The sequence below is a fragment of the Netta rufina genome (genome assembly GCF_964035555.1).
Source record: "Netta rufina genome assembly, chromosome: 20".
Taxonomy (NCBI): domain Eukaryota; kingdom Metazoa; phylum Chordata; class Aves; order Anseriformes; family Anatidae; genus Netta; species Netta rufina.
Genome location: NC_140144.1, coordinates 1508372 through 1535324, shown reverse-complemented (window position 1 = coordinate 1535324; position 26953 = coordinate 1508372). Strand labels below are relative to the sequence as shown.

Below are 26953 nucleotides of genomic sequence, written 5' to 3'. Positions count from 1 at the left end.
CATTACAGTATCTGCAAAGTGCAGTGAAATGCTACTGACACTGAAATTCCTGTGTCATAAGAAAATGGTCATATAAGAACACAAGGATTAATACTTGTGTCTGTGCATCTTGCTACAATGCTTTTGCTTTTCCTGTTGTTCCTGCACCCAGGAGCAAGCCTGGGAATGAAAGCTGAATTCTTAGCCTTGATAGGTGAGATGTCCCTTGAGGGGAGTTGCTGGATTCAAAGAATTTCTTCTGGGAACTAGAGGGGAGAATTTCTAAATAGCTGTGTTAGTAAAAGAGGGCATTTTTCCAGTTTCGTATTTTACTTTTGCACAAGGCCATATGCCTTTTCCAGAATTATCCTGCAAACATTTAATGTTTTTAAATTGGATGCTGTGAAAAAAATGTGTATCATATTGTTCTGATTTCTGCTTGCAGACTCCATGGGGAAATTGGAGAATCCCTTCCCAAGAAATTGGCTTCTTCCACTGTTTAAACAAGCTGCATTTTCAACTGCCATTGAATTGTAGCCATCTTTACTAAATCTGTGTTTGATTTCTTTTTTTCTTTTTTTCTTTTTTTTTTAAAATAGTCTGGCATGAAGCTGAAGAAGCTGCAGACCCGCGTACTCAGAATACTAGCCCAGTGCCCAGCTAATCTTCTTGACCCTCTGATTAGCATTTACCAGCTCCATACAGCAGACCGGAACTATTTGCTTGGACATGTCAGTCATCTTTATCACAGGGGCGATTACAAAGAGGTGGGTCATGTCTTTCAAATAAATTTACCTTCCCGGCTCTCTAGTTCTCTGTTAAGGTCTGTGTCCTTTTTTGGATGCATTTCAATGTGAATTCCATTTCATCACAGCAGCTGCACACTGTGAATGGTACTGCTTAGCATGGTCTTCTTATGTACAAGAGTAGACTGTGTTCAACCTAATTTTTTCAAATCACTGAATACAGAATACTAGTGAGTCCTTCCTCTAACCCTTTTTTGACCTTTGAAAGTAATAGGTTAATAGGGTTTAATTTGGAGAATCTAAGAGGATAGATGTATTCGGTTTTTTCTTCCTTGTCATTGGCAAGAAAAGAAGGGATTTTAGTAGTTGGTCATAGACCTGCTGTGCTATCTCCAGTCTGCCTGCAGCGAGAAGGGGTTAGAAAATTTCTACTCCCACATATAAGCAAAAGGTTCTCAGCTTGAGGAATCTTATGTGTATGTGTTATTACTCATGTATTTGAGTTTGAGTGACTGACACTGGCAGAAGTTCGCTAAAACCAGGATTTGGTATATTCACCCTGTAGTTTAGGTTTCTTATAGCATCTCTGGTATCACCATTTGCTGATATCCTTGAGAGTGTTTTCAGGAACAAAATACAATACTGTTAATTAAAAAAAAAAAAAAAAAAGAAAAACATCAAATAGCATTTTTATAAGTCCTATTCTTCACTAAAGCTCAATTACAAAGTAAGGTCGTAGAATTCCATTATTTCTGATTTTTTGAAAATAGAAAATAAGCTATTTAATGTGTGATTAGAAGTTTATAGTTAGCTACTTGAAGTATACTTTCTTGCTCAGTAAGTCGTGAGTGTTTGAAAATCCTAACAAAAGTATATTATTTGACTATATTTAAGTGTGATTTTTAAATCCATGTCTTCAAAGATATTTATTATTGTCTTTTAGAAATGCAGTTCTTTCTAGATCTGGTTTTGGAAAGCTCCAAATTTTTGGTGGAATTTGTTTTTCAGTTCTTTCGTCCACAGAAAAGCTGATTTGCTAGTCATTCCAAGTGTGAAGAACAGGAAAGCTCAATTTGTGATTACCCTCAGCCATGACTTTCTTCTAGCGTTGTTTTGTTGCCAGAAGGATGAACAGGATTATCTTCAAGAATAACAAGAAATCTTTTATTCCCCTTGGGGACTGATCATACCTAAATTCACAGCAACTAACCCCCCCCCCAAAAAAAAAAAAAAAGGAGCAAAAATGGAGCTAGGGCTCTGAACATTTACAATGGACTCTGGCCTGTCTTTTCTTCCTGTTCTTCCCCACCTTTCAGCTGGGACAGTAAGGCATGTTCAAGTGCAAGTTTTTTCGCTCGTGCTCATCTAAGAGGACAGAAGTCCTTATAATTCCTTGCTCTTATTATTTGTTTTTTGACCCACATGCCACATTTATTATAAGGCACCAAACTTATTCTAGATTATTCATTATTCCATTTAACTATTTTGATGCATTTTATTCTATTGTGTTTGAATCCTAGAAGTCCACAGCTTTGATCCATGTGTTGACATTCCTTTCCCTCACAAAAGTTTTGGAGAAAGATCACTTCAGAAAACAAGATCCCAGAGTTCCCTGTGAACAGGCATGGCAGTTATGTATTTCTGAAGCTCATCTGGGCCTGCCTGTACTAACTCCATGTTAATAGCAGAACTGGGCAGAAGCTGAACCAGATTGTTAATCATACCAGCCTAAAGTTCTGCAGTTGAGATAAGCTGCTGCTTCTTGCTCATGAGCCGGAGTGCAGCCTCCCATAGTGGTAGACCTTCCATGTGTCAGTGTGCAAGTGTTGTGGGGCTGTCAGTTCATAATGAGAAGAAAGATTATAATATGTGTGGAGACAGTGGTACATTTGTTGGAAGATGGTGCAGGTGGAGGTAATCTTTTAGTCAAATATAGTAGCATAAAAGAGTAGCTGTTTTTAGGAGGCACCTTATTGAGATGTGGGATTGAGTTAGCTGGCCAGAGGATGGCAGTATTTCTCCCATGACATAGAACAAACTGATGAAGTGGCAATTAGAATAAAAACCAGGGACATAAAAGTGGGGTTTCTTTGGAGGTGTCTGGCAACTTTGGTGTTTTCATCCATTCTTTTGTGAATGGGGTTTGCAGCTGCTGGAGTAATATGGTGTGGGGCCTTACATGACACTCCAGAGCAGTGAAGAGCGCTTCTGAGTCCTCTCCTCATGGCTCACAGAACATGAAAACTCCTATTTTAGAGGGGCAGACAGAGGGGTTGTAATGTCCATGTCTGGGCAGCTCCATTGGAAATACGGGCAGTTCCATCTGAAATACCTGTGTCTTCATCTCCTCTTAGGGTGGGTTGGGAACCCCTGAGGCTGCAGGCTGAGGCCAGCCATGAGGCACCGTGCATTGGGCAGGACCGGGGCGGCCGGCAGCACCACAGCCTTTCATCGGTGGCTCCTCAGGCATGCAGCCCCAAGTGACGGTGGATGGCTTTGTGGGAAGGGCGATGGCTGCTGGTGGGGCCTGGACAATGTGGGGATTCAGCAGACCGGGGGTAATGCAGTGCGAGCGAGTCTGTAAGAGGCCCTGAATAGGCCAGGCTGTGCTTGAGAAGAATGAGGGGTAGGCAGAAGGCAAGCTAGTGTTTCATGGTCATCTTATGTTACACTTCAGCCTTTCAAAGAGTGTCTGGGGCTGGTTGAATGAACCTCTCTTGCACTGCGAATGCGGGAGGCTAAAGACAAAGGAGACTCTTGTCACTCGCAGGCCTCTTTCGGGAATAAAAGCCATTGTCACATGAACAGGGGCAGTCTGGCAGGCTGTGCATGCTTCAGTGCCCCATGATATCGCTAAGTCTCGGCAGAAATCACATTCAGGGCCCTGTCAGCTTTGATTAGCGGGGTCTCATGACTTAATGTGCTGCGATATTTCATGTCTAAGGGTGGCGGCTGTCTTTCTGTGGAATGAATGCCCTCTATTGTCCACTGAGTTATTTTATTTACATTTTTTTAAACAGCTTATAAAGGTAAAAAGATAGCTGTGCTTAAAAAAAATCAAATTCCTTTGCTTCTGGATCAGTAGTAAGTGCTGCTCAGGTCAGATACAGTGAAACTTGTTTTCACAGTCAGCATCAAAGTTCTTGTCTTGTTTAACAGCTTTATAGTAAATTCTGAACAGGTGGCAGTGGAGCTGGGTTTAGGAAGGAAACAATAAATAATCTTTTTAGCCTCTGACAACCAGAAATATTCCTGAGAGCGCTCCCACTCCAACTTCTCTCTGCCAGTGACTACCAGTGTGTCTTTCCCCCTTCATCTGTTTGTTTCATAAACAAGAACACAGGTCTAGCTTATTAGTGCAACAGGGAGTATTTACTTTTTAACAAGTTGTTGTTGCTCATTCTGACTTCTCTGTTTTCAAAAGCTGAGTGTATTTTTCTACCAATGTTTCATTTGTTAATTTATAAAAATAGGGAAGGAATTCTTCATATTAAGTTCAGTAAATATTTGCTGTTTCAATTTGAATAGTGTGGGTTATCTTATTTAAAAAATCAGTTGTTAAAATTTGTCATAAAATAAGTTGGAGTAGCCACAGAAAAAACTCCATAGACACAGAATACAAAGTTTTTGTCGGCATTGCATACTAATACAGAAATAGTTTGATAATTCGGTGATAAGAGCAGCTGATCAAAGAACTAATCTTAAAGGAATACAAATACGTTAAGGTCAGGAAATGCGTAGCTCAATCAGCAACATGACCTTAATCTTTTTCTGTAGCGATGTTTTGAACACTGTTTCAGGGGTGCTATTGCTTATAGTTCTACTTCATAGTGGTGCTTGAGTGCACATCATATATTTTTGCAAATGTGTCAATACATATCAGTGTGAAAATTGACTGATCACCATACTGGATGTTCAGATTTTAGATTTCTTCACTGTGAACTTTTTGAGCTATTCTCAGGACAGTGACAAGTCTCTGATTTTGCTTCATTCTCCAATTCCACACTTAAATTGCAAAGGTTTGTTCATTTCATATGGTATTTGCATATGGAAACCAAGAAAAATGTTACAAGGGATGTTTCTCATGCAAAGATGATGGTGTCAGTCTCAGCCTCTTTTCTTATCAACTTGATCTACTGCTTTAGTTGCACATTGTCTGCAAGATGCATTGCCACTTGAACAGAGGTAGCCAACCTGCAGGCCATAGACAACTCCATAACCTGTTCCCAAGCACCACATCTTCTGGAGCCACTTTCTGCTGCTGGCATCTGTCTGCTGAAGTAGTTGGGAAAGAGCTTGAATGTTGCTGGGAAATAATAATTCAGATGGTAGTACTCTGCAATTAATACTGGGCTCTTGTCAAGCAAGGAGAGAGCTCTCTGAGAAGAGGTGTCAATGTGCATCAGACCTACTCATACAGAGAGTCTGGATCTGGAGAATCGGGTGAAGCTGGGTGGCCTGAGCACACAGGAAACTTGGGCAGTGCTGTAGAGGATCTTTAAGTTGTGAGGGTGCACTGACAAGTTAAACCAGGTTTAAAACTGCTTTGAGTGACCTGAGGAAGACAAATCACTGCAGTGTTTGTTTTAGTTCCCTTTTCCCTTCACCTGTATGCACACGTATTCCAGTCTTGACTTCTACTTCTCTCTTTCTTCCTAAAATTCTTTACATATGACTAATGCATCACCACCTACTTTTGACTGTCTCACCCCTTATAAAATAAGATCAGGCTCTCTTGAAAGCAGACCTGGTAAATCTCATGTTTTCTTGTTTCTGAAGATCTTCCCAAAGACAGCTGTGTATATTGTGTGCTCTTTAAGCAGGAAGTAATTAAACATATAACCTGATGTCATACACTATGCAGTGATGCATTGGGAGAGTTTGAGCAAAGTTGATTAGCGACAAGTTTGAAAGGAGTGATTCCAAAAACACAAAACAGATGTTCCCAATGATTAATAAGTGATGTGCCTTTTACTCAATTATTTCTACCATTATTATGTATCTACACTTTGATCACCATGATTTGTCTTAGACATGACATTGGATCCTCCTCTGCAAATCTCACTCTGTTGTTTGGTCTGTTCTATGGGTTTTCAGAAATTCCTTCACCATTGGTTTAGAAATACTACCGTAAGTGAGGCATATTTACCTTTGTGTTGTCTCAACTTGCTTACAGCAGGGCTAAGTAATGCAGGAGTCATCAGAAACCATTTGTGTCTGTCCCTCATCATCACTCCAAGCAGCGTTACTAGCAAAAGGTTATTCCTCTGATGCTAACCCCACCGTGGGAAAATTGCCTAAATTGTCAGTGTAGACACCACCCAAGTGCACATGCCCTTGCAGATAAGATCTTGTGTGGCTTCCTGCGCTTCATACTGTATATGGAAAGAATAGTCATTTTTAGATGAGACAGAGCCAAATGCATTCAAAACAAGTAGAGAGAATCAGGTATTGGTGCATTGTTCACTTAGAAGCAGTCACCATTTTCTCATATTCTTGGTTTTGCAGTTGCATGACTAGAAAAGTGGTCTCTCAGTGTAGTGGCAGCTGTGGTGTTCATGGCTTGCTTGGCCTGAATACATCAAGTTTGTGTAACTTCCCCCATGCTGTGGTCAGTGCACCTCCACACTTTTTAGACATAAATTAAAGTATTTTTGTCCACCTTTGAATTCTTTCCCATCTGCATCCAACCCTCCTTCATTGCATTTTTTGAGACTTTATCCTCAGTAAGCAAAACAGCAACAAAATGTCCAAACGTGATTTTTCCTTTCCCCATAATTAAAGAATGATCTAAAGCTCCCTGAAAGCAATCAGAAGACTCATAAACACTGAGGAGATTTGAATAAGATGATGGGTCATCACCTTTTTTCCCGTACTGCTAAGCAGTGACTTCATCGTATACCTGTTCCCTGTATGTTTGGGGAATGAAAGGCAAGAGAGATCCAGCTTTGGGGCCAGGGCTGGGGCAGGATTAATATATGTTAAACACTTGTATGTGTTATTTCTTTGCTTTTATCAGATTGCATTCTAGGAACTCCCTCTGTTTGAAATAGTTTTGTGAACAGACTATTTGTATCACATAATCACCTGTCAGGACTGTAACGCATTCTCTTTCATAGATTGAGGGAGGGCAGGTAGACTGTCCTAATAAATTGACGATACATTGGAGTTCACTAGAGATTTTCAGTGTTCTTGTGCTGTAGCTGTTTTTTTGCTTATGTTTGTCAGCTGGTGAAGTGAGGGAGGAATCTGCTGTTCAGGATTTTGGATGCCTTGCCATTCCAACCTAAGTTTGAAGATCTGTAGCTAGACTAACATGACTGCTAGCTTCCAGCTACCGTGGCTAGTCTTCTAGCACAGCTTGGACAGTGCAATTGCATATGGGGAAACGTTTGTTGGGTGGGAAGGGGGATTCTCAGCATTTCAATTAGAGTGTGCTGTCTGCCTAATTGAAGTGTTTGTTTTCTAACTACAAAATGAGTCTATGAATGAGGTGTTGCTTTTCTGGAGATTTTATCATCTATAAACAGACTGTTAAAAATAGGGTCGTTTTACACAAAACTTGTTTGTGGAGTGAAACAATTCAAAACATGATAATAACAAAACAGAATCTTAAAATAGCCTAAAGTTGAGACCACAGACACAGCTGCCAAGCACTTTCATCTTTATTACAGTTACTCATATCTCTTCGCTTATTATTCCTATTGTAAACATGCTGATTTTATCTAAGTTGTCCTCGCTATTCAGCCAGCCAGCTCATGTAGCTGCACCCTGCAATCCGGACTGGTTGTTTGTTCCTAAGGTCCAGGTCAGGCATCACCTTCCACGCTTCGCTTTGTGCATGGGAAAGGCTGCTGCCCCGCTACTGATGGCACTTCCGCTGCAGGAGGCTATTGCCACCGTCCACCAGCAGCAGTTTGTCTGACTGTTCCACCACCTGCTGTAAGTGGATGATGTTAAAATGGTGTTAAAAACCCGCTCATATGAATTGCTTGAAGTGGGTGAGTGTTGGTGGCAGGACAGTGTTCCTCTGGCCCGTAGCAGCAGTGGTGGTGTGAGGTCGGTCTGCCACAGTGGGGTTTGGAAGGTGCCGTTTCTCCACACGCTGGCTACATGGATAGACATTGCCCTCCACCCTGTGCAGTGCAGTATACACATCCAGCAAAAGAGGTAAACCTAGCCTAACACAGTGTGTGTTCATCTGATTAGGTCACCCATACTGTTAATAGAGATAGAGACAAAACTATGCCATTTAGATAACAGTTCTGCAATTAGGTTAATCTGAACATGCCTGTGAACATTAAAAAGCTATTAGGGAAACAACTGTGGGCTTACATGCTAAAACTAACAGATTACTTGTTTAATAAAATACACAAATGAGATCAAATGGTGAAACAAGGTTTTGAGAGGTTTTTTTTTTTTTTTTTTTTTTTTTGGCCAACTGAGATAGCTGGGAAGAGGGGAAAAAAAATCAGCCGTTGAAGTTTTGGAGACACAAAACCCTTATTCAAGTCCAAAACAGAAGTAGCAACATTCAGCTTGTGTACCACTTGAAAATAATTTCTCTGCTTGCACTTTATGATGTTAATCTGATAATTTGAGAGAAAAGGTACTGGATGTTTGTGGAGCAAAATAGCACATTTGGCCTTAAACTGGTGGACTTAGTTATCAGGTCTGGAGTGAGAGATTAAATTTGTTGCAGAATTAGCTGGGCTGACACTTTATTATGTGACTTTCTATTCAAATCTGATTTGTATCACACAGTCTTTATATTAATGTTAGTTCCTGGTTTTGTCACTTAAAGTTCTTCTCATAATTTCTCTTCTTGATCGAGCATGGACAGTCAGTGTTTGTTTTGTAAATAAATAAAAAAAAAAAAGTATTCCCTCTGATAACTGGGCATCGTTATTCTGCTGGACAGTCAGAATGAACTTAGGTGATGTCTGTTGGTTATTTGATTTTGTATGCAGTCCTTGATGCAGTGGATGTAAAACACGCGTACATTTTTAAAAAGATAATGCTATCCACAGTTTCTGCTGCCTCCTACCCACTCTTAGATTATTTTTCTTGTTAAATTTTTCTGTAAAGGTTTCGTGCAGTGAGGGTTAACAGTGAGGTTTGTATCTGGGGGGTGGGGGGGAAGCAGGGTGGTAGGGAGGCATTTTTTACTTTATTATCTTTGTTTACATATTCTAACATGTAACCGTTCAAACAAAAACAATTAAAAAACCACAACCGTCATACTCACGATGTCTTTCTCTCAAAGCAAAATGAATAACAATATCAGACAAACCTGTTGAATAGAATAATTTTCCTGTAAGGCCTAACCTATTGTTTTTATCCTCATCTGAATAAATAGGCATTTGTGATCTATGTTGATGAAATATTCTGTTTCTTTGGCTGTTGTTTAGCGTTACAAGCATGCTGCAGTAGGGTCAGAGGTGCAGCACTATAAAACTTAAGTTTCAACCATCTTGGAAAACACAGCCTAACTTTTTGCTAGGTCACGTAAGGACACTTGTTTAAAGCCTCCTTGTTACATAGTTAACAGTTATGTTAGTACTAATATGTAAATGTGTTAGAAGGCTCCTTGCTCTTACTACATCATTTACTGGAACAATGCACTATACTGAAGAAAGTCATTGCATGCTTATTTTTTATTTGAGATCCAAGTGTTCTCACACATACAGAAATTAAACACTGCTAACAGCTTAAAATCCTAATTAGTTTATGTGCTTCCCAGGCAATGTACAGTTAGATATTAATATATTTCACAGAATCACAGAATGGCTGAGGTTGGAAGGGACCTCTCAAGATCATCTAGTCCAATCCCCCTGCCAAGCAGGATCACCTACAGCACCTTGCACAGGATGGCATCCAGGTGGGGTTTGAATATCTCCAGAGAAGGAGACTCCCCAACCTCTCTGGGCAACCTGTCCCAGTGCTCTGTCACCCTCCCAGTAAAGAAGTGCCCCCTCATATTGAGCCGCAACCTCTTGTGCTTCAGTTTTTGCCTGTTGCCTCTCATCCTGTTGCTGGGCACAACTGATGAGAAACTGGCTCCATCCTCTCAACACCCTCCCCTCAGAAATTTATATACACTATTGAGGTTTCCCCTCAGTCTCCTCTTCTCCAGGCTAAACAGGCCCAGCTCTCAGCCTGTCCTTATGCAACAGGTGCTCCAGTCCTCTAATTGTCTCTATAGCCCTCCTCTGCACTCGCTCCAATAGGTCCATGTCCCTCTGGTACTGGGGAGCCCAGAACAGGGCACAGTACTCCAGGTGTGGCCTCACCAGGGCTGAGTAGAGGGGCAGGATCACCTACTTGACCTGCTGGCACTATTTCCGAATGCACCCTGGGATACCATTGGCCTTCTTGGACACAAGGGCACATTGCTGGCTCACGGCTAACCTGCTGCCCAGCAGAACTCCCAGGTCCTACCCCTCAGAGGGCTTTCCAGCACGTCAGCCCCCAACCTGTACTGGTACTGGAGGTTATTCCTCCCTAGGTGCAGGACCCTGCATTTGCCTTTGTTGAACTTCATAAGGTTCCTCTTGTCCCAACCCTCCAGCCTGTCGAGGTCCCTCTGAAAGGCAGCATAGCCCTCTGAGGTATCAGCCGCTCCTCTGAGCTTTGAGTTGTCAGCAAACTTGCTGAGGGTGCACTCTGTTCCTTCATCTATGTCATTGATGAATAAACTGAACAAGACTGGACCCAGTACTGACGATAGGCCTCCAACTAGATTCTGCACCACTAAGCACAACTCTCTCTTGTCCAGCCAATTGCCAATCCACCTCACTGTCCACTCATCTAGGCCACACTTCCTGAGCTTGTTTATGAGGATGTTATGGGAAACAGTGTCAAAAACCTTGCTGAAGTCAAGGTAGACCACATCCACCACTCTCCCCTCATCTACCCAGCCAGTTATCTGATCACAGAAGAATAGCAGATTAATCAAACATGACTTCCCTTTGGTGAATCCATGCTGACTATTCCTGATTACCTTCTTATACTTCACATGCTTGGGAGATGACCTCCAGGATGAACTGTTCCATCACCTTTCCAGGGATGGAGATGAGGCTGATTGGCCTGTAGTTGCCTGAGACCTCCTTCTTGCCCTTTTTGAAGACAGGCATGATATTGACTCTTTTCCAGTTCTGAGGCAAATAATTGTCTGTAATTTCATATTTCTGTAGTCACCAAGCTGAGACAGGATAGACAGTGGCTGAGCCAGTTCTTCTCACAGCCTGACTTACTGCAGTTCACTACAGCTGTGTTTCCTCATCTGCAAAAGATACTGTTTGGGGGTTAAGTTGTGAATGTGGCAGGTCTTTGTTATCAACGATTTGTAGATACCACAAACGGACTAAATATAGTTCTTACTGTCTTTCTGTTTGTGATCATAGAATCACAGAATGGTTTGGGTTGGAAAGGACTTTGAAGCCCGTCCAGTTCCAACCCTTGCCATGGGCAGGGTCCCCTGTCCCCAGCCCAGGCTGCCCCCAGCCCCATCCAGCTTGGCCTTGGGCACTGCCGGGGATGGGGCACCCACAGCTTCTCTGGGCAGCCTAGGCCAGGGCCTCACCGCCCTCACGGTAAAGAATTTCTTCCTCATATCTAATCTAAACCTACCCTCTTTTAATTTAAAGCCATTCCCCCTAGTCACTGCACTCCCTGACAAAGAGTCCCTCCCAAGCTTTCCTGTAGCCCCCTTTAGGCACTGGCAGGCACCTGTAAGGTCAGCCTGGAGCCTTCTCTTCTCCAGGCTGAACAACCCCAACTCCCTCAGCCTGTCTCCATAGGAGAGGTGCTCCAGCTCCTTGATCATCCTCGTGGTCTCTTCCAGACTAGTTCAAATACTTCCATGTCCTTCTTGTGCTGGGGGCCCCAGAGCTGAACTCAGTGCTCCAAGTGATGAACATTCAGGGATCTGGAGCTAGGCAGAAATTATACAAGCTAAGACCTCTTGATTTGAGATTCTTTCAAATATGAGTAGTTTTCACAAAATAAAACTATTTTACAAAACTTAAAAGGCACTGCAAGATGTATAATCAATTAATTCAGAAAGGTATAATGGGTCAGGATTTTTTACAATTATATCACTAGAAGATATCCTTTATAGCTAAGTTTGTCCAAGCACTTTACTTTCTCTCTCTCTTTCTGCCAGACAACCTGATCTTTAGTTTTTATACCAAGGTATGCTACTGCTGCTCACAATATGCAACGCTGCCAGGACTGTTCTTGTACATTTCTAAGTGGACTGTGTGTGGTCAATGTTTATACTTGAAAAAATAACAGAAATATTTATCACATTAAAACTTTCTATAGTAGCATATCTACTTAACTTTGGAATAACACCTGTTTATCCACTGTGTTTTCTTTTCCTAAATACACTTTTTTTTTCTTTCTCTCTAGGCAGCCATACTGAGTATTAAGCTAAAATTACAGCCAGATCAAGATGTGGAGAAGGTGAGTCATTTCCTCTGCAGGCCTCTCTGTCTTCAGATCCACCTTTTGTTATGCAGCACATCCATGAAGGACCTCCAAATGATATGTTTCACTTGAGGCTTTATCTTGTTTGCAAGAAGTCACTGCTGCATTGCTAAAGTGACTTTACATCTGGAGAAGTGACAGACTATATTTTGTCAGACCACATTAAAGCTTATTAGACTATTTTTCTAGCTACAACTACTGTAATCAAAAAATCTACCCGTGTTCTTGACGAATGGTTATCATTATGGTAAATTTTGTTGGTTTTGCTACTTTCAGGCTTTGCCACTTCAGCTAATGTTTTATGTTGGAAATGCCATATCCATCTTTTAGACAACACTAGTTTATTAAGCAAGGGTTTTGTGACTTGCTCACCATGTCTGAGCAGTAGGGGATGAGACAGCCCTCTGCCAGGTTTCAGTCCCATTTCCTGCACATGAGCTGCAGTGCTGTGGAACCCTTCCATGTCTCCTGCTTGCTGCAGCAGTCAGACTGCTGAACATGGTGATCAAAGGCATGGCATAACCGTGTCATTTGCACTAAATGTTATTTCTTTTCCTAGATGTGTATGCCACTACTGTTTCAAGATAAAATTAACTTGATGGAAGATTATGTGGGAGAGTATCCTGAGCTCCAGTGCAAGCTCTTACAGATCCTGGACACCTGGTGTGAACCTGGTTTTAATATCAGAGACATTGCAAGGTAGAATTGTCTGTTAAATTTCTAAACAGCTGGGGCCAACTGGCTTCCAGAGGACACTATGTTCTTTGGTTGTCTATCTAAGATCATTTTCTAAGCATAATAGAGTGCAATATATTTATTTTTCAGCTGACAATGGGGAAATTTCTGGCATCTGTGCCAGAGTCTTTTCAAATACATTAGCCAGTAAGACAGAGGTATCATTCCTATTGACAGATGCTTAGCTCCTGACAGGAGAGAGGAGTACAAAATGAAAACTATGTAGTAGATCTTAGCAATATAACAATATCAAAGCTCCCTCCAGGAGGTTATACTAATCAGACTCTCGTGCTTTGCTACAGACAAGGCTGAGTTTCAGTATCGGTTGTACAGGTTTGGCAGGAAGATAATACTGTGATGAAGTGGCAGAAAAACAAGAGAAGCAAGTGGTTAACCTTCTTGTTCTCGTGAAATAGTTGTGTGTGTTTTAATTTATAAATCACCTCTCAGTAGAATAGCTCCTGTCAGTCACAAAGTCAACAGTACAGTAAAAGTCACAATATAGATGCAATGGTTGCAGTCTTAGTTCTGAAAGAAGATGAAGGAATTCCTGGCTTTCTCTTTCTTCAAAATAAGTCTCTGGTCTTGCTACAGTCTTTGACTGGGAAATGTGTGTGGTTGTATTGTTGGCTTTTTTTTTTTTTTTTTAATCTCAGGAAAGATGGGAGACTTTTCTTAACAATACCTACCAAACCCTGATATATCTGCTGTTAAATATCTACTATTTGCAAAACCTTAGGTGTTGTGTTTGTGCTTTTTTTTCTTACTTTGTTTGCTTACAGACAATATCAAGGTCTGTCCAGGTACAAACCAGACAAATTGAACCGCAAAATGCTAAGCAAGCTGGTCTTCAGGCTCCTAGACCGATTTAATGTAGATCCAGGTATGTGATATTGCAACATCTTCTGGAGTTATCTCACCAATAAAAAACAGACAAAGTCAATTTATCTTCTTCCATGTTCAGTAAGGAATCTCTGCTGTAATTTATCATGGGGAGTTTCAGAGTTTAATTAATGGTATTCAAAAACAAAGTTGGTAAGTTATGGGAATTACCACTTTGTGCTGTCATAGAATGAAGTGCTTGTGACTAATAGACTGCTTCTTCCATGATGTGAAATAAATCTTGACCTCAGAATGGCTCTACGTAAACACATGATGGTCAGCTTTGAGTTATGACTCCATTCCGCTCACATAAGAAGCAAGTCATTACTCATCTGCAGATCTGTTTTCTTGAGTTGCGAGTCTGTCAGTACTGAAGTGATAACTCTTGGGAAGCAGGAGCCTTACAGCCCTTTGTATTCTTTCTGTAAAATAGGGTTGGCAGCAGGGATTTTTAAGACTCTTCCAGTCTTCTGAGAGAAGTAACACATTTCACATCATTGCTTCACTATCAGTTGTCTAACAAAATCTTTGTTTTTCTTTTGTTGTTAGTGGAGACTTGATCTTTTCAGTTCTCTTTGGGACCTTATTTTGGAAACCTTTAAATGCGCCATAAGGTTTCACCCTACAAAGCTTTCCATCATCAGCAGGAGATACATAATTCTCTTTTCTTTGACTGAAAAGTGTTTTCTAACCACAAATTATGGGCTTATTATGCCTGGTAGCAACACTATATTGCATATTAATCTTCACATCTTCAACCTGCTGTTCAAAAGTTAATAAGAAAATCCTTGCAGACCTCCATTGGAGGATAAGTAAATAAAATTAAACTTAGCATATTGGTGTGAAATCTGAGGCACAAGGGGATAATTTATTTAACATATAAATCTTTCCCTGGAGTTTACTAGTCTTCAGTAATTTTTTCTCCTTTGTAAGACTGGTCATTCAGTAGGCTGTATTGTCCTTTATGATCTGTAAAAACATCGAGTTTTTCCCCTTTCTTTTTGAAAGATTCACCAAGGGTATGGTGTTACCTGTAAACATGAAATGCATGTGAAATTTTGTTCACATGCAAAATCCTGAGAAAGTTTTACAAAAAATCTAGCCGAATGAGAAAGAAGAGTATGTACCTGCTGATCTCAAGTGCTCTCTGTGGGCTGACAGCGTGTCTTAGCTTGGTGATGGTGTCTCAGATATAGTTGCTGCCAGTAATAATGCCAAACTGTCACTTGACCTCCACAGTAGGTTCATGGGTGAGGAGCTCCCTTGAGATACACAGAACAAGAGTCTCTCCTATTCCTCGCAACGCTTCCAGAGGGTGTTTTATCCTATGCCAAATTCAATGCCTACAATGTAAGATAAGTCAGGTGCTAGAGAAGACTGACCCGTCTATTCATGGGAAATGGGATGTGTGCTACCGATTTAGAAAACAGGCCAGAGTTGGGCCAGCTAAAGCCAAGGTTGGCTGATTCTCACTCATAGACATATATGAAAGTAGATGTTCATTTTTTTTACCTAATATCACATGTAATTCAAAGCAGCACTTTACTAAAAGGTTGGCCTCAGTCTCCTCTGAAATGCTTTGAAAGCTTTGAATCCCTGCAGAGGAATTTCTGCCTTAGTGCTGGTTTGTCTTGAACTGAATTGGAAAATGGTGGCAGTTTTCCCCTTCTCCCCTCCTTTTTCCTCTCTTTTCTTTAGTGGAAGTAAATCTGTGATGAAAGAGAGTTCAAAAAGGAAGCAGACTAGGTAAAATGTACAGATTTTAAAAACCAATTGTTCTTGTTCTGAGCAGTTCCACCAAATTCTAGCAGCAGGGTGAAACTCACACTTCTTGTTACCTAACCTGGTTGCAGGCTTGCTTGATGCCGCAGTCTTCTGTTGCTTTCTGTCTCCTCTTCTCTCATGACTCCTACTCACTGTAAGAGGCTGAGAGCAGCAGCAGCAGAGGGAAGTGGCTTTTGGTGAGAAAGGCTGGAGGAGGAGAGGGTTTCTTGGTATGAGAAGGCAAGCTTATACGTGACTTAGTTATTGTAGTTCCAAATCTACTTTCATATTTTGCTACCCAAGAGCTCACTGTTGTCCACTTAGAAAGTTTCACTGACTCCTAAGCAGAACTTAGGTGTGTGTTGATCAACATCTAAGTTTGAAACACTTGGAACAGCCAGTCTTAAATTTCAGAGCCAGATAAGAAGTGGCCCAATAAAAACAAAAGGTCTGGAGCCTCAGAAAAAATAAGCCATCATCTTAGATTAGTCCGCTGTTTCTTTTTCTGACAAGAGAATGTTAGCATTCCTGCTAACACACACAGCAGTGGAAGATTTTCTTTTGAGTCCCAGAGGTGTCCCAATAAACTGTGCATGGATTTCATATAATTAGCTTTACTGGGGAAGTAAGAGGTTGGGCAGAAATGGCAATGATTGAGGAAGTAGTTTTATAGAGACACATGGGTCAGTTTATGCACTGGTTTAACAAGCCTTGTACCTATTGCAGTCTAATTACGTAATACTCTTCGGAGACCTTGTGAGATCAACATAAATTTACAAATAAAACTTTTAGTCAAAACAATTCTCAGAGGTGAGGGAATAGACCCTCAAGTCTCAAGACCATGAAGTACAACTGTCTTTATTTCCTGGGCCTTAGTACTCATGGCAAAATAAAGCAGATATTAGTGGTGTTGATGGAAAAGAGATGGTAATTGAATGTACAGTTAAAAGTTGTTTTATAGCAGCATAATAAGTTGCTTAAGCACCTTAATTCCTGAATGCTATGAATGTGTTCTTACTATAGTCTTTAGAAAATGTTTTTAGTATAAACCCAAAGAAATGTTGTTCTTCATTTGGTCACCAGGTTGTTCCTCTTGGTTTAACATTTATTTTAGATTCAGTGTGAATTTTCTAAATGAAGCCCCAAAGCTGTCTTGTGTTATAGTGTTATCACTCTGATAGTGTTGGGGCAGCAGAGGGCAGACGAGGGCTGCTCAGCAGTCATTGCATTTGCTCAGGTAAGGCACAACTGTCCCCAGGTTTCTCCAGGTCTGCCAGAGCTGAAAGCAGGGTGTCAGCAGTCACCAGGGAGAGCCCCTCAGGGACCCATGGGTTCACTGCACTAAGCACTTTTAAAAGATGCTGTGCCAGATAGAGGAATGACTGTTAAAACTCTACAAGAAAGCCTTTGGAAGGAGGATAGTTCAAATGTTTTTACCTTGTCCTTGTTAAGAGCAGAAGATTATTCCTTTCCCTTCCATATGCTTTACAAGGGTTGTCGCCCCCCTCTTCCCTCCCCTCCCCATTCCATGGTGAAGTCCCTTCAAAGTTTTTTATTTAGCTCTTGAGTTACACGCCAGCACATTTCTGTATGACAGTGTGACTAAGGAACACCTCTAGGCTTAGACATTAGAAGGTAGGAACCTTCTGCTCCTGAGGTTGAAGTGGCTGTGGAGTCAAGCTGTTAAAGGAGAAGAGAAGTGAACATCCAAGGGTCCATTCTTGGCCCTTACCTTCTCAAAAGCATCATTCCCTGCTGAAATACAAGTAGTAGAAGATGATCTGCTTGTGACAAGACAAGATGTCCTGCAGCTCCAAGCTTTCTATTGGAAAAGTCATACCACCCTTGTAGTTCTAAGCCTGAATTTGTCATATGCAGATGTGTGTAAAGACTACACTAGAGCATTTTTTCCTTTAGGCATAGATTGAAACCTATTTGCTATGCTCACTGTTCTTCCTTCAGAGTCAGCCAATGCTCCAAACAGCAAAGCTAGCAGGTACCTCAACAGTTTGGGGCCAGTCTGGGGCTTCTGCTGTTTCACTTTCTCTTCTAAGGACCACTTACCTTGATCTTAGTGGCAGGGAGCATATTATGAGAGACAATTTATCTTTGAGGCTACAACAAAAAGAGGTTTTGAGGCCTGCCCTACCCTCCAGTAATTTGCATTTAGGGAATAACCTCATCATAGTATACTGAGATTAATGCACTGTTCACTCCTCATCAGATTCCCCAGCAGTCCTTAGCAATATCAGGGCAAAAGCCTCTAACATTTCAGGTACTCTGATTTTATTAAACCAAGGCTGCTTTACTTTGTCCCAAAACAAAGTGTGCTTTGTGTGGGACCTTCTGTTCTGCCAGGGCAGGGTAAAGGAATCTCACTGTGAATGGAAGTCAGGATTTCAGTATAACAAGAGGATCAGGTCTCCATCCCAGTTCAGGAGGAGTCATTTGTGACCTGGGAGCAACAGCCACACACCACACCTAAAAATGTATTGCACCATGTCCCCAGAAGACACATTACTGCTGTTACATGAGTGGAATAGGTGTGTATTAATGGTTTAGTTCTCTGTGTGACAAATGGATTTCATTTTTACTTCCTCTCTGTTGTTAATAGTCACTAATTCTCTGCTAATGGCTGGCAGCAGAATGGAATTTTTGCTTCTGAGTTAGTTCCAGATGTGAACTGTAGTTCAGGTGCAGCACTATTGTGGTGGAGCTGCCAGGTTAAGAATTAACACATGGCCAAGAGTTGCTTTCCCTGTATTATACTGTTTGTATTCCATTGGTGCTCCACAACCCAGTCATGATTCCCAAGCTCTCCACAATACAGACACTGAATAGAATGATGGTTTCTGTTCTGAAAAACTTAGGTTGTTATATTTTGGTTCTGCAAACAAAACACTGGTTTTCACTCAGGAGACTTGAGTTCAGATTCCTGCCCAATCTTAATGAGTTGTGTGATCTTGGGTAAGTTGCTCTTCTCTGAGGTGCTTTGATTTCTGCAAGTGTAAAGCACAGGTAGTCATGAAACTGCAGTGAAAAGATTTGGCAAAGATTCTGCAGGCCACCTGTTTCACCCTTCCTGCCCCAAAGCCAAAGGAGCTTTCCTTCTGTTATTTCTATATAAGATGTGTAACGTATTGTTAAAGACCTCCAAGATAGAAAGTTTACAACCTCCCACGCAACCTCTGATAGTTCTTCTTTAGCCTTACTGTTAGATTTTTTTTTCCTCCAAAATGTTAACTGGAGTTTCTGTTGCTATAAATTAAGTTCCAGCTTTATCTACTGTGAATGTGGAGGTCTTGAAAGCCCTCAGAATGTTGCATTTGACTGTATTGAAAACATTACTGTAATAAAGATGAGCAACAACTGCTGCTTCATCTTTATCTAGGACACAGCTTATTGAGTCACAGAAGAGTATCAGAAGGACTGACATGACATTGTTTGTGGGTTTGGGTTTTTTTGGACAGTGCAAAATCTGTAACAAATCGCATTTTCTAGGTGCTCACAGATAATATGTTTGTTACAGCATATGTCTAGAAAATATTTTTACTTTTCCAAATACAGTTGTACTATATTTGGAAATTATAGTACTCTAGTGGTTTGTACTTTTTTGTAGTAGTTATTTGTACTTACAGTTGTATAGTACTTTTATAGTACTGTGGTTGTTTGTACTTTTTTCAACTTTCTCCCCTGTGCTTCACATCTTCTCAAAGGTGACTCTTACACAATCATGGATGGGTTACATGAGACCTATGATTTGGAAGCATATACTGCACCTGAGCTGAGCGCACATGCTAACCTGATTCTTCCTTCTCTAACCTCAGATATAATCCATTTGTTGCTCTTTTTCAGTTAGCACCTCTAGTTGGACCTTCTCTAATGAAAAGTGAAGAAAAGCAAGTATTGTAATCATTTCCATTCTTCGTGCCCTAATTCATCAGTTTTCCTTTTCTATCAAGTGACTAAGTAGCACTTTCCCCGGTTTTCCTCTTTCTACAAAAATATTTTCAGAATGATTTTTTTCCTGCCTTTGTGGCTTTTAGTAGATGTATCTCATAGTTAACTTTGGGTTTTCTGACTTTTTGTGTTTGTGTTCTTCTTTTATATGTGTCTAATTCAGTTCCACTTTCTGTGTATTTTCTTATTGTATCTGCGGTCAATAAAAGCTTCATATTTACCAAAGTTAGTTTCTTAGTTCACTTCCAGTTTTATCATTGCCAGCTCTTCTTACCTTCTTTTCCCCTTATAAACTATTTCCACATTATAAATTATTTCCAGTTCTCTGAGTTTATTGAAGTCCATTTTGTTTTTATTTTGCTGTTCTTCCTTTGAACTCTTCAATTCATTGTCTGTCTTACCAAGTTAGCGTTCATCCTCATGTTTTCAAGTTGCTCTCTGTTGTTTATAATAAAATACAGAAAATGGATTCAAATTCAGTTTCATTCTCCATCAGAATAGAAAATGTCACTAGTTTCTTTTAAAATATTCCAGAGTATCTGTGTTTCTCTGTCTTGGCACTTTAATTCTGATTCCAGAGTCTGATATTCAAGGATCTTTCTTCATTTGATCTTTCTTCATTCTCTCCATTTGCAGTGCTCTGGGCATGCCACGTGAGACAAGGAGAGTCCTGTGCTCTGAGGCCCTCTGAATCAGTAGCACTGGTTTCTCCTGGTGTCTGCTGAATGCAAGTGAGGCTGCAGGGAATTTTCACTTTACTGTTTTCTGTTACTATTTCTGAATGTTGATCCTGCTTTTTCTGGCCACCAGGAAGATGGTTTTAGCCACTGAAACTCCAATGAAGGCTTTGGTTACATCTTTCCATGTACATGCATACCAGCATTTAGCAAGAACTGACAGATACATATGCTAATCCTATTTAATCTATTTTATCTTCTACATTTATCTCTTGTTGCATTGGATTTCAAAACAAGGTGCTATGTGAAGATCTTGTTTTCTGCAGTTGTAATAAGGCATATCTAATGAAGATGGCAGGAATAAAAATAAAAACTGTTGCATGCTAGCTCAGCAAAACAATTGTCACCTCCCTTTTTGTATGGATATGGAGTCTCTTTCATGGATATATATTTTATTGGATAAACCATAGGCACAAGTGTAAATCCTGAGTAACATGTTCAAAACTGCTTCAAAGGACTAACAGCACAACTTCCATTTAAATCAAAATTATTGCAGCCTTTAGAGACCGAGGGTGTATGAGGATGCAATGTAATTAAAGGTGTGAAGTCATTGACTGAAGGATATTGAACCAGCAAGTGGATTTTATAATTCAGGGGTGGTAGAACCAGAGATATCAGTAGCCAAGGATTAGCATTGGTAATTATGGTTGAAAGTGTAAATAACAGTTTATAGTTTAGATAAGCTGACAATGTGTGTGTCTGTCCCTCATTGTTCTAAGTTTGATGGCATCCTGCCTTCCATTTACTGAGTTCAAACTTGGGGAAGGAAAAATGTAATGTCTAGACAGTAAAATTTAACGGAAGTTCAGCTATGTTGTATACTTAAATGTCATTTTCCTTCTTTTAGCTCTCTGCCCTAATGTCATAAATCAGCGGCACTTAAGAACTCTGAATTATCTCTTTTACAAGAGGTTTGTTGAGGTACGTTTCTTTATTATATGGCATGGGTGTGAATGAGTTTTCTTATTTATTTTTGCATTTCAAATAACTGATATAATAGAGATATATTGATTTACATAAACAAGCTCTCTATATATTGGGTACACCACTGGATCTGTATTTTCTGTGACTGAATAATTTGTGTGTCCATTCATATTCTAATGACTGGGTGTTACACTTGCACAGAGCTGGATACTTTTCCACTTCAGCATCTTTAGCAGCTATCTGGGACATGTACACTGGGATATACATAGGTCAGGGTGGAATCTCCATGTGTCCAGTTTGAGTCATCTCAACTAAATAGGGAGCATATCAGATAGAGATTTTTTTTATTACTATTATCACTAATATTATTTTTAAGAACTGCGTTATTTAAGCACTCTGCATTGCTGGGCTGTTTGTAGCCACTACTTTGATTTGGTATTGGTGGCCTGGCTGTGATAGTTATGCCACAACCTGCCACAGACGCTTCGTGTGCTAACAGCCCTGTTACTGATGAGCAAAATGGGAGTACTTTCAGCTCCTAAGCAAATCTCTGAACTAACTTTATTTTTGTCCAATTTCTTAGTCTTCTTTCCAAATACAGTAGTGCTTGTCCTGACACTGAGGGCTTGTGGAAATAGGAAGATGCCGTTATTTTTTTCTGTGGAGCAGGTTTCTAGGAGGCAGCTTGGAGTTTGACTTGGCAGTTCATTGCTGAATTACTTGACAATGCTTTTTCCTCCCCTCTCATGAATGTACTGAGCCAAGTCAATGCCCTTTGGATGCTCTTGAGCACACTGCAGTGGGAAGCACATTTCTCTTTTTGTTAACAAGGCAGTTGGTGCTTTTCTTGATTGTCTGTCATTCAGCATCATCCTGTGCCTGAAGACAGATAGTTCCAGCTGAGAATAAGTTTTTGTTCTTCCTCTTCTGAAAAAAACAGCTTGCTTGCAGGTGTTGTATCCAGGTATATTAATTGGGCTGTGAAAGAGAGGGACCACAGGGTACTGAACAGCACAGAGAAATGTTTTCATTTCATGAATTTTGAATTACCAAGATGTATTTGCCAAACATTTTAATGGAGCAGTATTTCATCTGCAGTTCATAGAGAGCTTACTCACTATAGATACAAGAAGCTTTTAAACAAAGATTTCAGAAGCCCAGCAGGTTGTTCAGATGTCCCTATATATGGTACTATTAATCCAGTCTTCAGAGATTCAGTTTTCAGGAAATAAGATACCTCCTCCAACAGTTCCTGTTCTTTTGTTCAAAAGAGGATTTGTTTGATGTTTACTTTGGATGCAAAGATGGGGTTGAGTGGTAGTGATCTGATGACACCATTCTGGCACTGGCAGTTCTGCTTTCAGGACCTCCTGATCCACCAGTGAGGGCTCTGATCTGCCTTTCCTGCCTTCCAGATCCATTGACACAAGACCTGGGGAGGCTTGAGTGTTTCAGTGTCCTTCAGCTCAAGGCTTTAATGTTGGATGGCATCATTTTAGGGTGCTCTCACAGTGAGAGAGAAGAAAGCATTGCTCCAGGTGTATTTATTTAGTGGATTGAAATGAATTCTTTATCTCATGTTCTGCTCTCCCTGGCCTTCCATTTCCATTGTTTTGGAGTTTATGCATGGTTTAAAGTATCCAAGCTGGCCAGTTAATTCCATTAAGGTACATTTGGCAGCTGTTACTGGACACCATCCCTTCTTCTGAGAGCTCTTTGGTGTTCTGTGTTTACCATTCTCAGGTGTGTATGAGGCCTGGTCAAATGGCTACTTTATCTCAGTAGTATTTAGATTACATGCTTGTATATCTCTGAGATGTTTTCTCTGAGGCTCTTTTACTCCCTGTTTGCTTCTGTACCTTTCCATAAAAGTGGCACTGGTAGTCACTGTTACCTCTTCCAGAAGTGGGGGGTGAGACTCTGGCCTGGAAGGCTGATCGGTCTCTTGCAGCTTGCATTCTTGGCAGAATGGAGAGTAAGTCCCATCCCAAGTTTCTCCCAAGGTTGGCTCTGAAATGCATTTGAATCAGAATATTAACTTATCAGTTTCCTTTCCCAGGCCTCATGATTCCAGAGGATTTTTCATGACTTGGCTGTGGAGAAGAGTTTGTCTTTATATATTCTAGAGCCTTGCGGATAATCCCTGAGATCATTTCCTTACTGGAGTCTATGGGGATAGCTCTCTGTTGGGCTAGCTGCTGTGGTGAACAGTCTGCAGACACATTGCAAGTCTCCTGAGGTGGAGGCAACAGCAGCGATCCACATGTTCCACCAGAGCATGGCCTATTTCAGCTTTGCTTAGCAATGTCTCTTTCATTGCAAAAGCACTACTCAAGCTTTGAGGCCTTCAGAAATTCTGCTGCACATTGCAGAATCTTGTTAATGTGATTTTTTTTTTTTTTTTTTGCGAATGAGTCCCAGCTCCAGGTAACAAGGAGTGTTTGGGGGATCTAGGTGAGGATCTGTGTTGCCTGTGTACTTTGATTACATGTGAATTTTTGTCTTATGTGCTGTAGCCTAAACAGTTGTCCAAATTACTTGATCTAAGCTGTGTTTCTCTGCCATGCCCTCCCTGGTTGGTGACATAGGAGAATCACAGGTTTCCAGAGCATTCCAATATGCATTCCTCAATCACAGTTGATGCAAGTGTCTAAGAACTTTTTCAGCTTGTTATATGTAACATTCTTCCTTATCTAAGGTGGCTGACAAGTAATTTGTCTTTTCAGAAAACCATGACTCAGGAGAATTGGACAGATCATGTTCAGGTGAGTATGGATTTTCTTCTCCCATTTTCTCAGGCTTTATTTGCTTTGGAAATTATTTTTAGAATGTTCAAAATATACAACTGGATATCGGAGTCCAACAATTACAATTTTGCACTTCCTCATAATTTTGTACTCATATAGCAAAATAGTCTGTACAGGGAAGAGCAAGAAAGAAAAAATGGTTTTGAATTCCTGTTATGTCTTTAAAAATGCTCTAGTTTAGCTCTAGCATTTAGATGAGGTTATCAAGTACATTCTTGTACTTCCATGCACTGATTTGTAAGTAAACACTACAAGTATTGAGATTGCTTAATTACAAGGAGGAAAAAAGGAAATTTTCTTCAGGCAGCTAACAAGTTGTATGAATAAAACTGGACAAATGTTAGATTTCCCCTACATGCTCCACTGATAATTTTCAACAGGTTTATTATGTGACTGTTAGATACCATGACTTCTACAACTTGTACTGTAGGACATGAATAGTTTTAATGACACAGGAAGAAAGGAGCAGTATTTTTTTTCTTGGTGTATAAACAGGAGAGTTCAGGCAACTGTGTTTCAGCCTGATACTACAATAAATACATATGTGACAGTGAATTGTTAAGAAATTCCATGGTGACGTGCCATTAGTGACAATTTATATGCCCATAACATCCCCGTGGAATTGCAACTTTATGGTGAGTGTTGGCTCCTTTTCTATAACTCCCTTAGTTTGAATTCTGCAGCCATTAAGGATTTCTGACTGTCAGCAAATTCTGCCCATGAAAACCCATTTGATCAGTGCGGGCCTCTGAGTGGTAACAATATAGTCCAATCACTAATGATGAGATCTTGAGATCTTATGCAGTATCCGTGCACACTAGATATGGCTGCATTTTAAGCATGATATGTTTCTTCTCTCTTCCATGAGGTGTAGAAGGAAAAAGGACAGTGCAAAAGCATGAAGACATTTTTTTAAGACAGAGGTGGTTGATAAGATGTCCACCATCCCTTCATGGTAACTGTTAAATCTACTGAGCATATTCAGTGTTGAATATGCAGCTTCTATGTGTAGTTTATTGTACCCATGCAGAAGGCCAGACTTTGTGAAAAAAGAAGGGGCCTTGCCTCTCGATCTCAGTGATCTTATTCACTGTAGGAACTTTCAAGCTTTTTTGTGGGTTCCCTTTGATTATCACAGGCTTCGAGGCCAGCACAAGTGCAGGTATCTTGCAGGATCAAGACCTGAGATGGAATTGGCCACAATGGTGTAACAGACATCTCTGTCACAAGTGGCTGTACTTTGGTGTATGCAGTGAAGGGGTTTCTGCCAGCGCTGGGGTAGACAGTGGGAAAAAAACTCCTAATTAACACACACAATTGCAGATTGTCAGTCACTGTGGAGACATGAGGCTTGGGAATAGATACTCTCAGAAAAGTTTGGTGCCTAGTAAGAAAGCTCCCTTGTGAACTACACGGAGCTCAACTGGATGATGGACTATGGCAGGAGTTTATCTTTGCTTTTTCAAACTATTGCAAACTTCATATTTTCCTGATTGCTTCCAGCTTATTCAGTTTTGATAGCTATGTAATTATCACACAGGTAGTGCTTAAACTTGCCTGTTATCAACCCTGACTCTTATTGCTATCAGAGATTACTGTCTTTGGCACCACATTAAAGCAATCAGAATCTGTACCCATGCATCTGGAGGAAAACAAACTAATCATATGTTCAGATAGGCTTCTGCTTCACACTGCTAGCAGCATGGCTGCACTGAACAAAAGAAAAGTTACAAAGGAGGAATCTCTGGGCATGTGTTGCTTTTCAGTGCAAAAAACAAAGCTGACTTTATCTTTTTTTGGTAAAAAGATAAAGACTGGGCTTTACATGAGGGAAAGATTCAGCTTCTCATTCCAATTTTCACCTATGACCTGTCACGTTTGACCAAAAAAAAATATGTATCTATTAGGTGGCACCTTGCAGAACTGGAGAGAGTGTTTGTGTTGTATGTCCCATTCATATTCTGGTTCAGCCTCACAGAGTTTCTATCTCCTGAACTCTGCCTGGCGACACAGCATTAAAGATGCATTGCACTGAGTAGGAAGCAAAGGGTGGGATGCAGTGTGACCTGGGGGAATGGGAACCAAAACTCCTGAAAGACTGAACAAGCTCTCAATCAGTACTTTTCAATAAATATTTCAATTTTAAGTCAAAAGAAGGTGAAAGCTTACATGGGTTTAAAACTCATTTTTGTTTAATTCTGTGCTGCATCCATAACAAACAAACAAACAAACAAAACCTTAAATTATGTAGATATTAAGAGCCTGGTCAAAGTCCAGTCCATCCTTGTTCAATGGTTCTGGTCACATCACATTCAGTGTAGTGGACGATAGATATTTCTGGGTTAGTATTTCTTTTTGGTTTCCCAGAGGAGCACAAGTACAGAAATTTCCTGTTCCTGCCCAGTAGGACAAGCGAAACTGTGATTCTGATTGCTACAAAAGGCAGAAGCTCTGTAGTTAATTGTGGGGCCAACAGAACCTGTTTTCAGCCCTGTAGCAAACTGTTTTTGCCCCCTCCTCCTTGCCAGCTCCCGTGCTGCAGATCTGCTGGCCAGGCTGTGGCTGAGCAGGCAGCGATGGCAGCTGCGGGCAGGCAGAGGAGGCTGGAGGGAAAGCAAAGGGATCAAAACGCCCTCATACCCTAGGGAAAGTGCCCTCATCAACTGCCTGTTGGCAAGCCTGTCTAGCCCAGAAGGAGAGCTACATTTGTGCCTCTCCTCCAAGCATAGGTGCCTCGGGGGCAGGAGGGGAAGAGCACTCTTCCTGCACAGTGCCAGCTGTGTTGCTATTCATTAGCTTGCCTAACTGATTCTGTGAGCTGCATGGAAACACGCAGGGGAGAGAGTGCCTGTCTTCACAAGCAGAGGAGAAGGTGTGTAGGATATTGATGGTAGATATGCAGGGGAAAAACAGGCAGGGCATGAGC

The 26953-nt window shown here is 40.8% G+C and overlaps 1 protein-coding gene across 3 annotated transcripts in view; it reads left to right on the top strand.

The window, feature by feature from the left end:
- Window positions 1-26953, top strand: part of EXD3 (exonuclease 3'-5' domain containing 3) — a 295919-nt gene that overhangs the window by 97536 nt on the left and 171430 nt on the right. For all 3 annotated transcript variants that reach the window (XM_084299220.1, XM_084299219.1, XM_084299221.1), the window contains exons 6-11: window positions 579-746; window positions 12141-12194; window positions 12778-12917; window positions 13736-13836; window positions 21144-21217; window positions 23947-23985. In XM_084299220.1, coding sequence (XP_084155346.1) covers window positions 579-746; window positions 12141-12194; window positions 12778-12917; window positions 13736-13836; window positions 21144-21217; window positions 23947-23985 — 576 coding nt within the window. The remainder of the gene's footprint in view (window positions 1-578; window positions 747-12140; window positions 12195-12777; window positions 12918-13735; window positions 13837-21143; window positions 21218-23946; window positions 23986-26953) is intronic.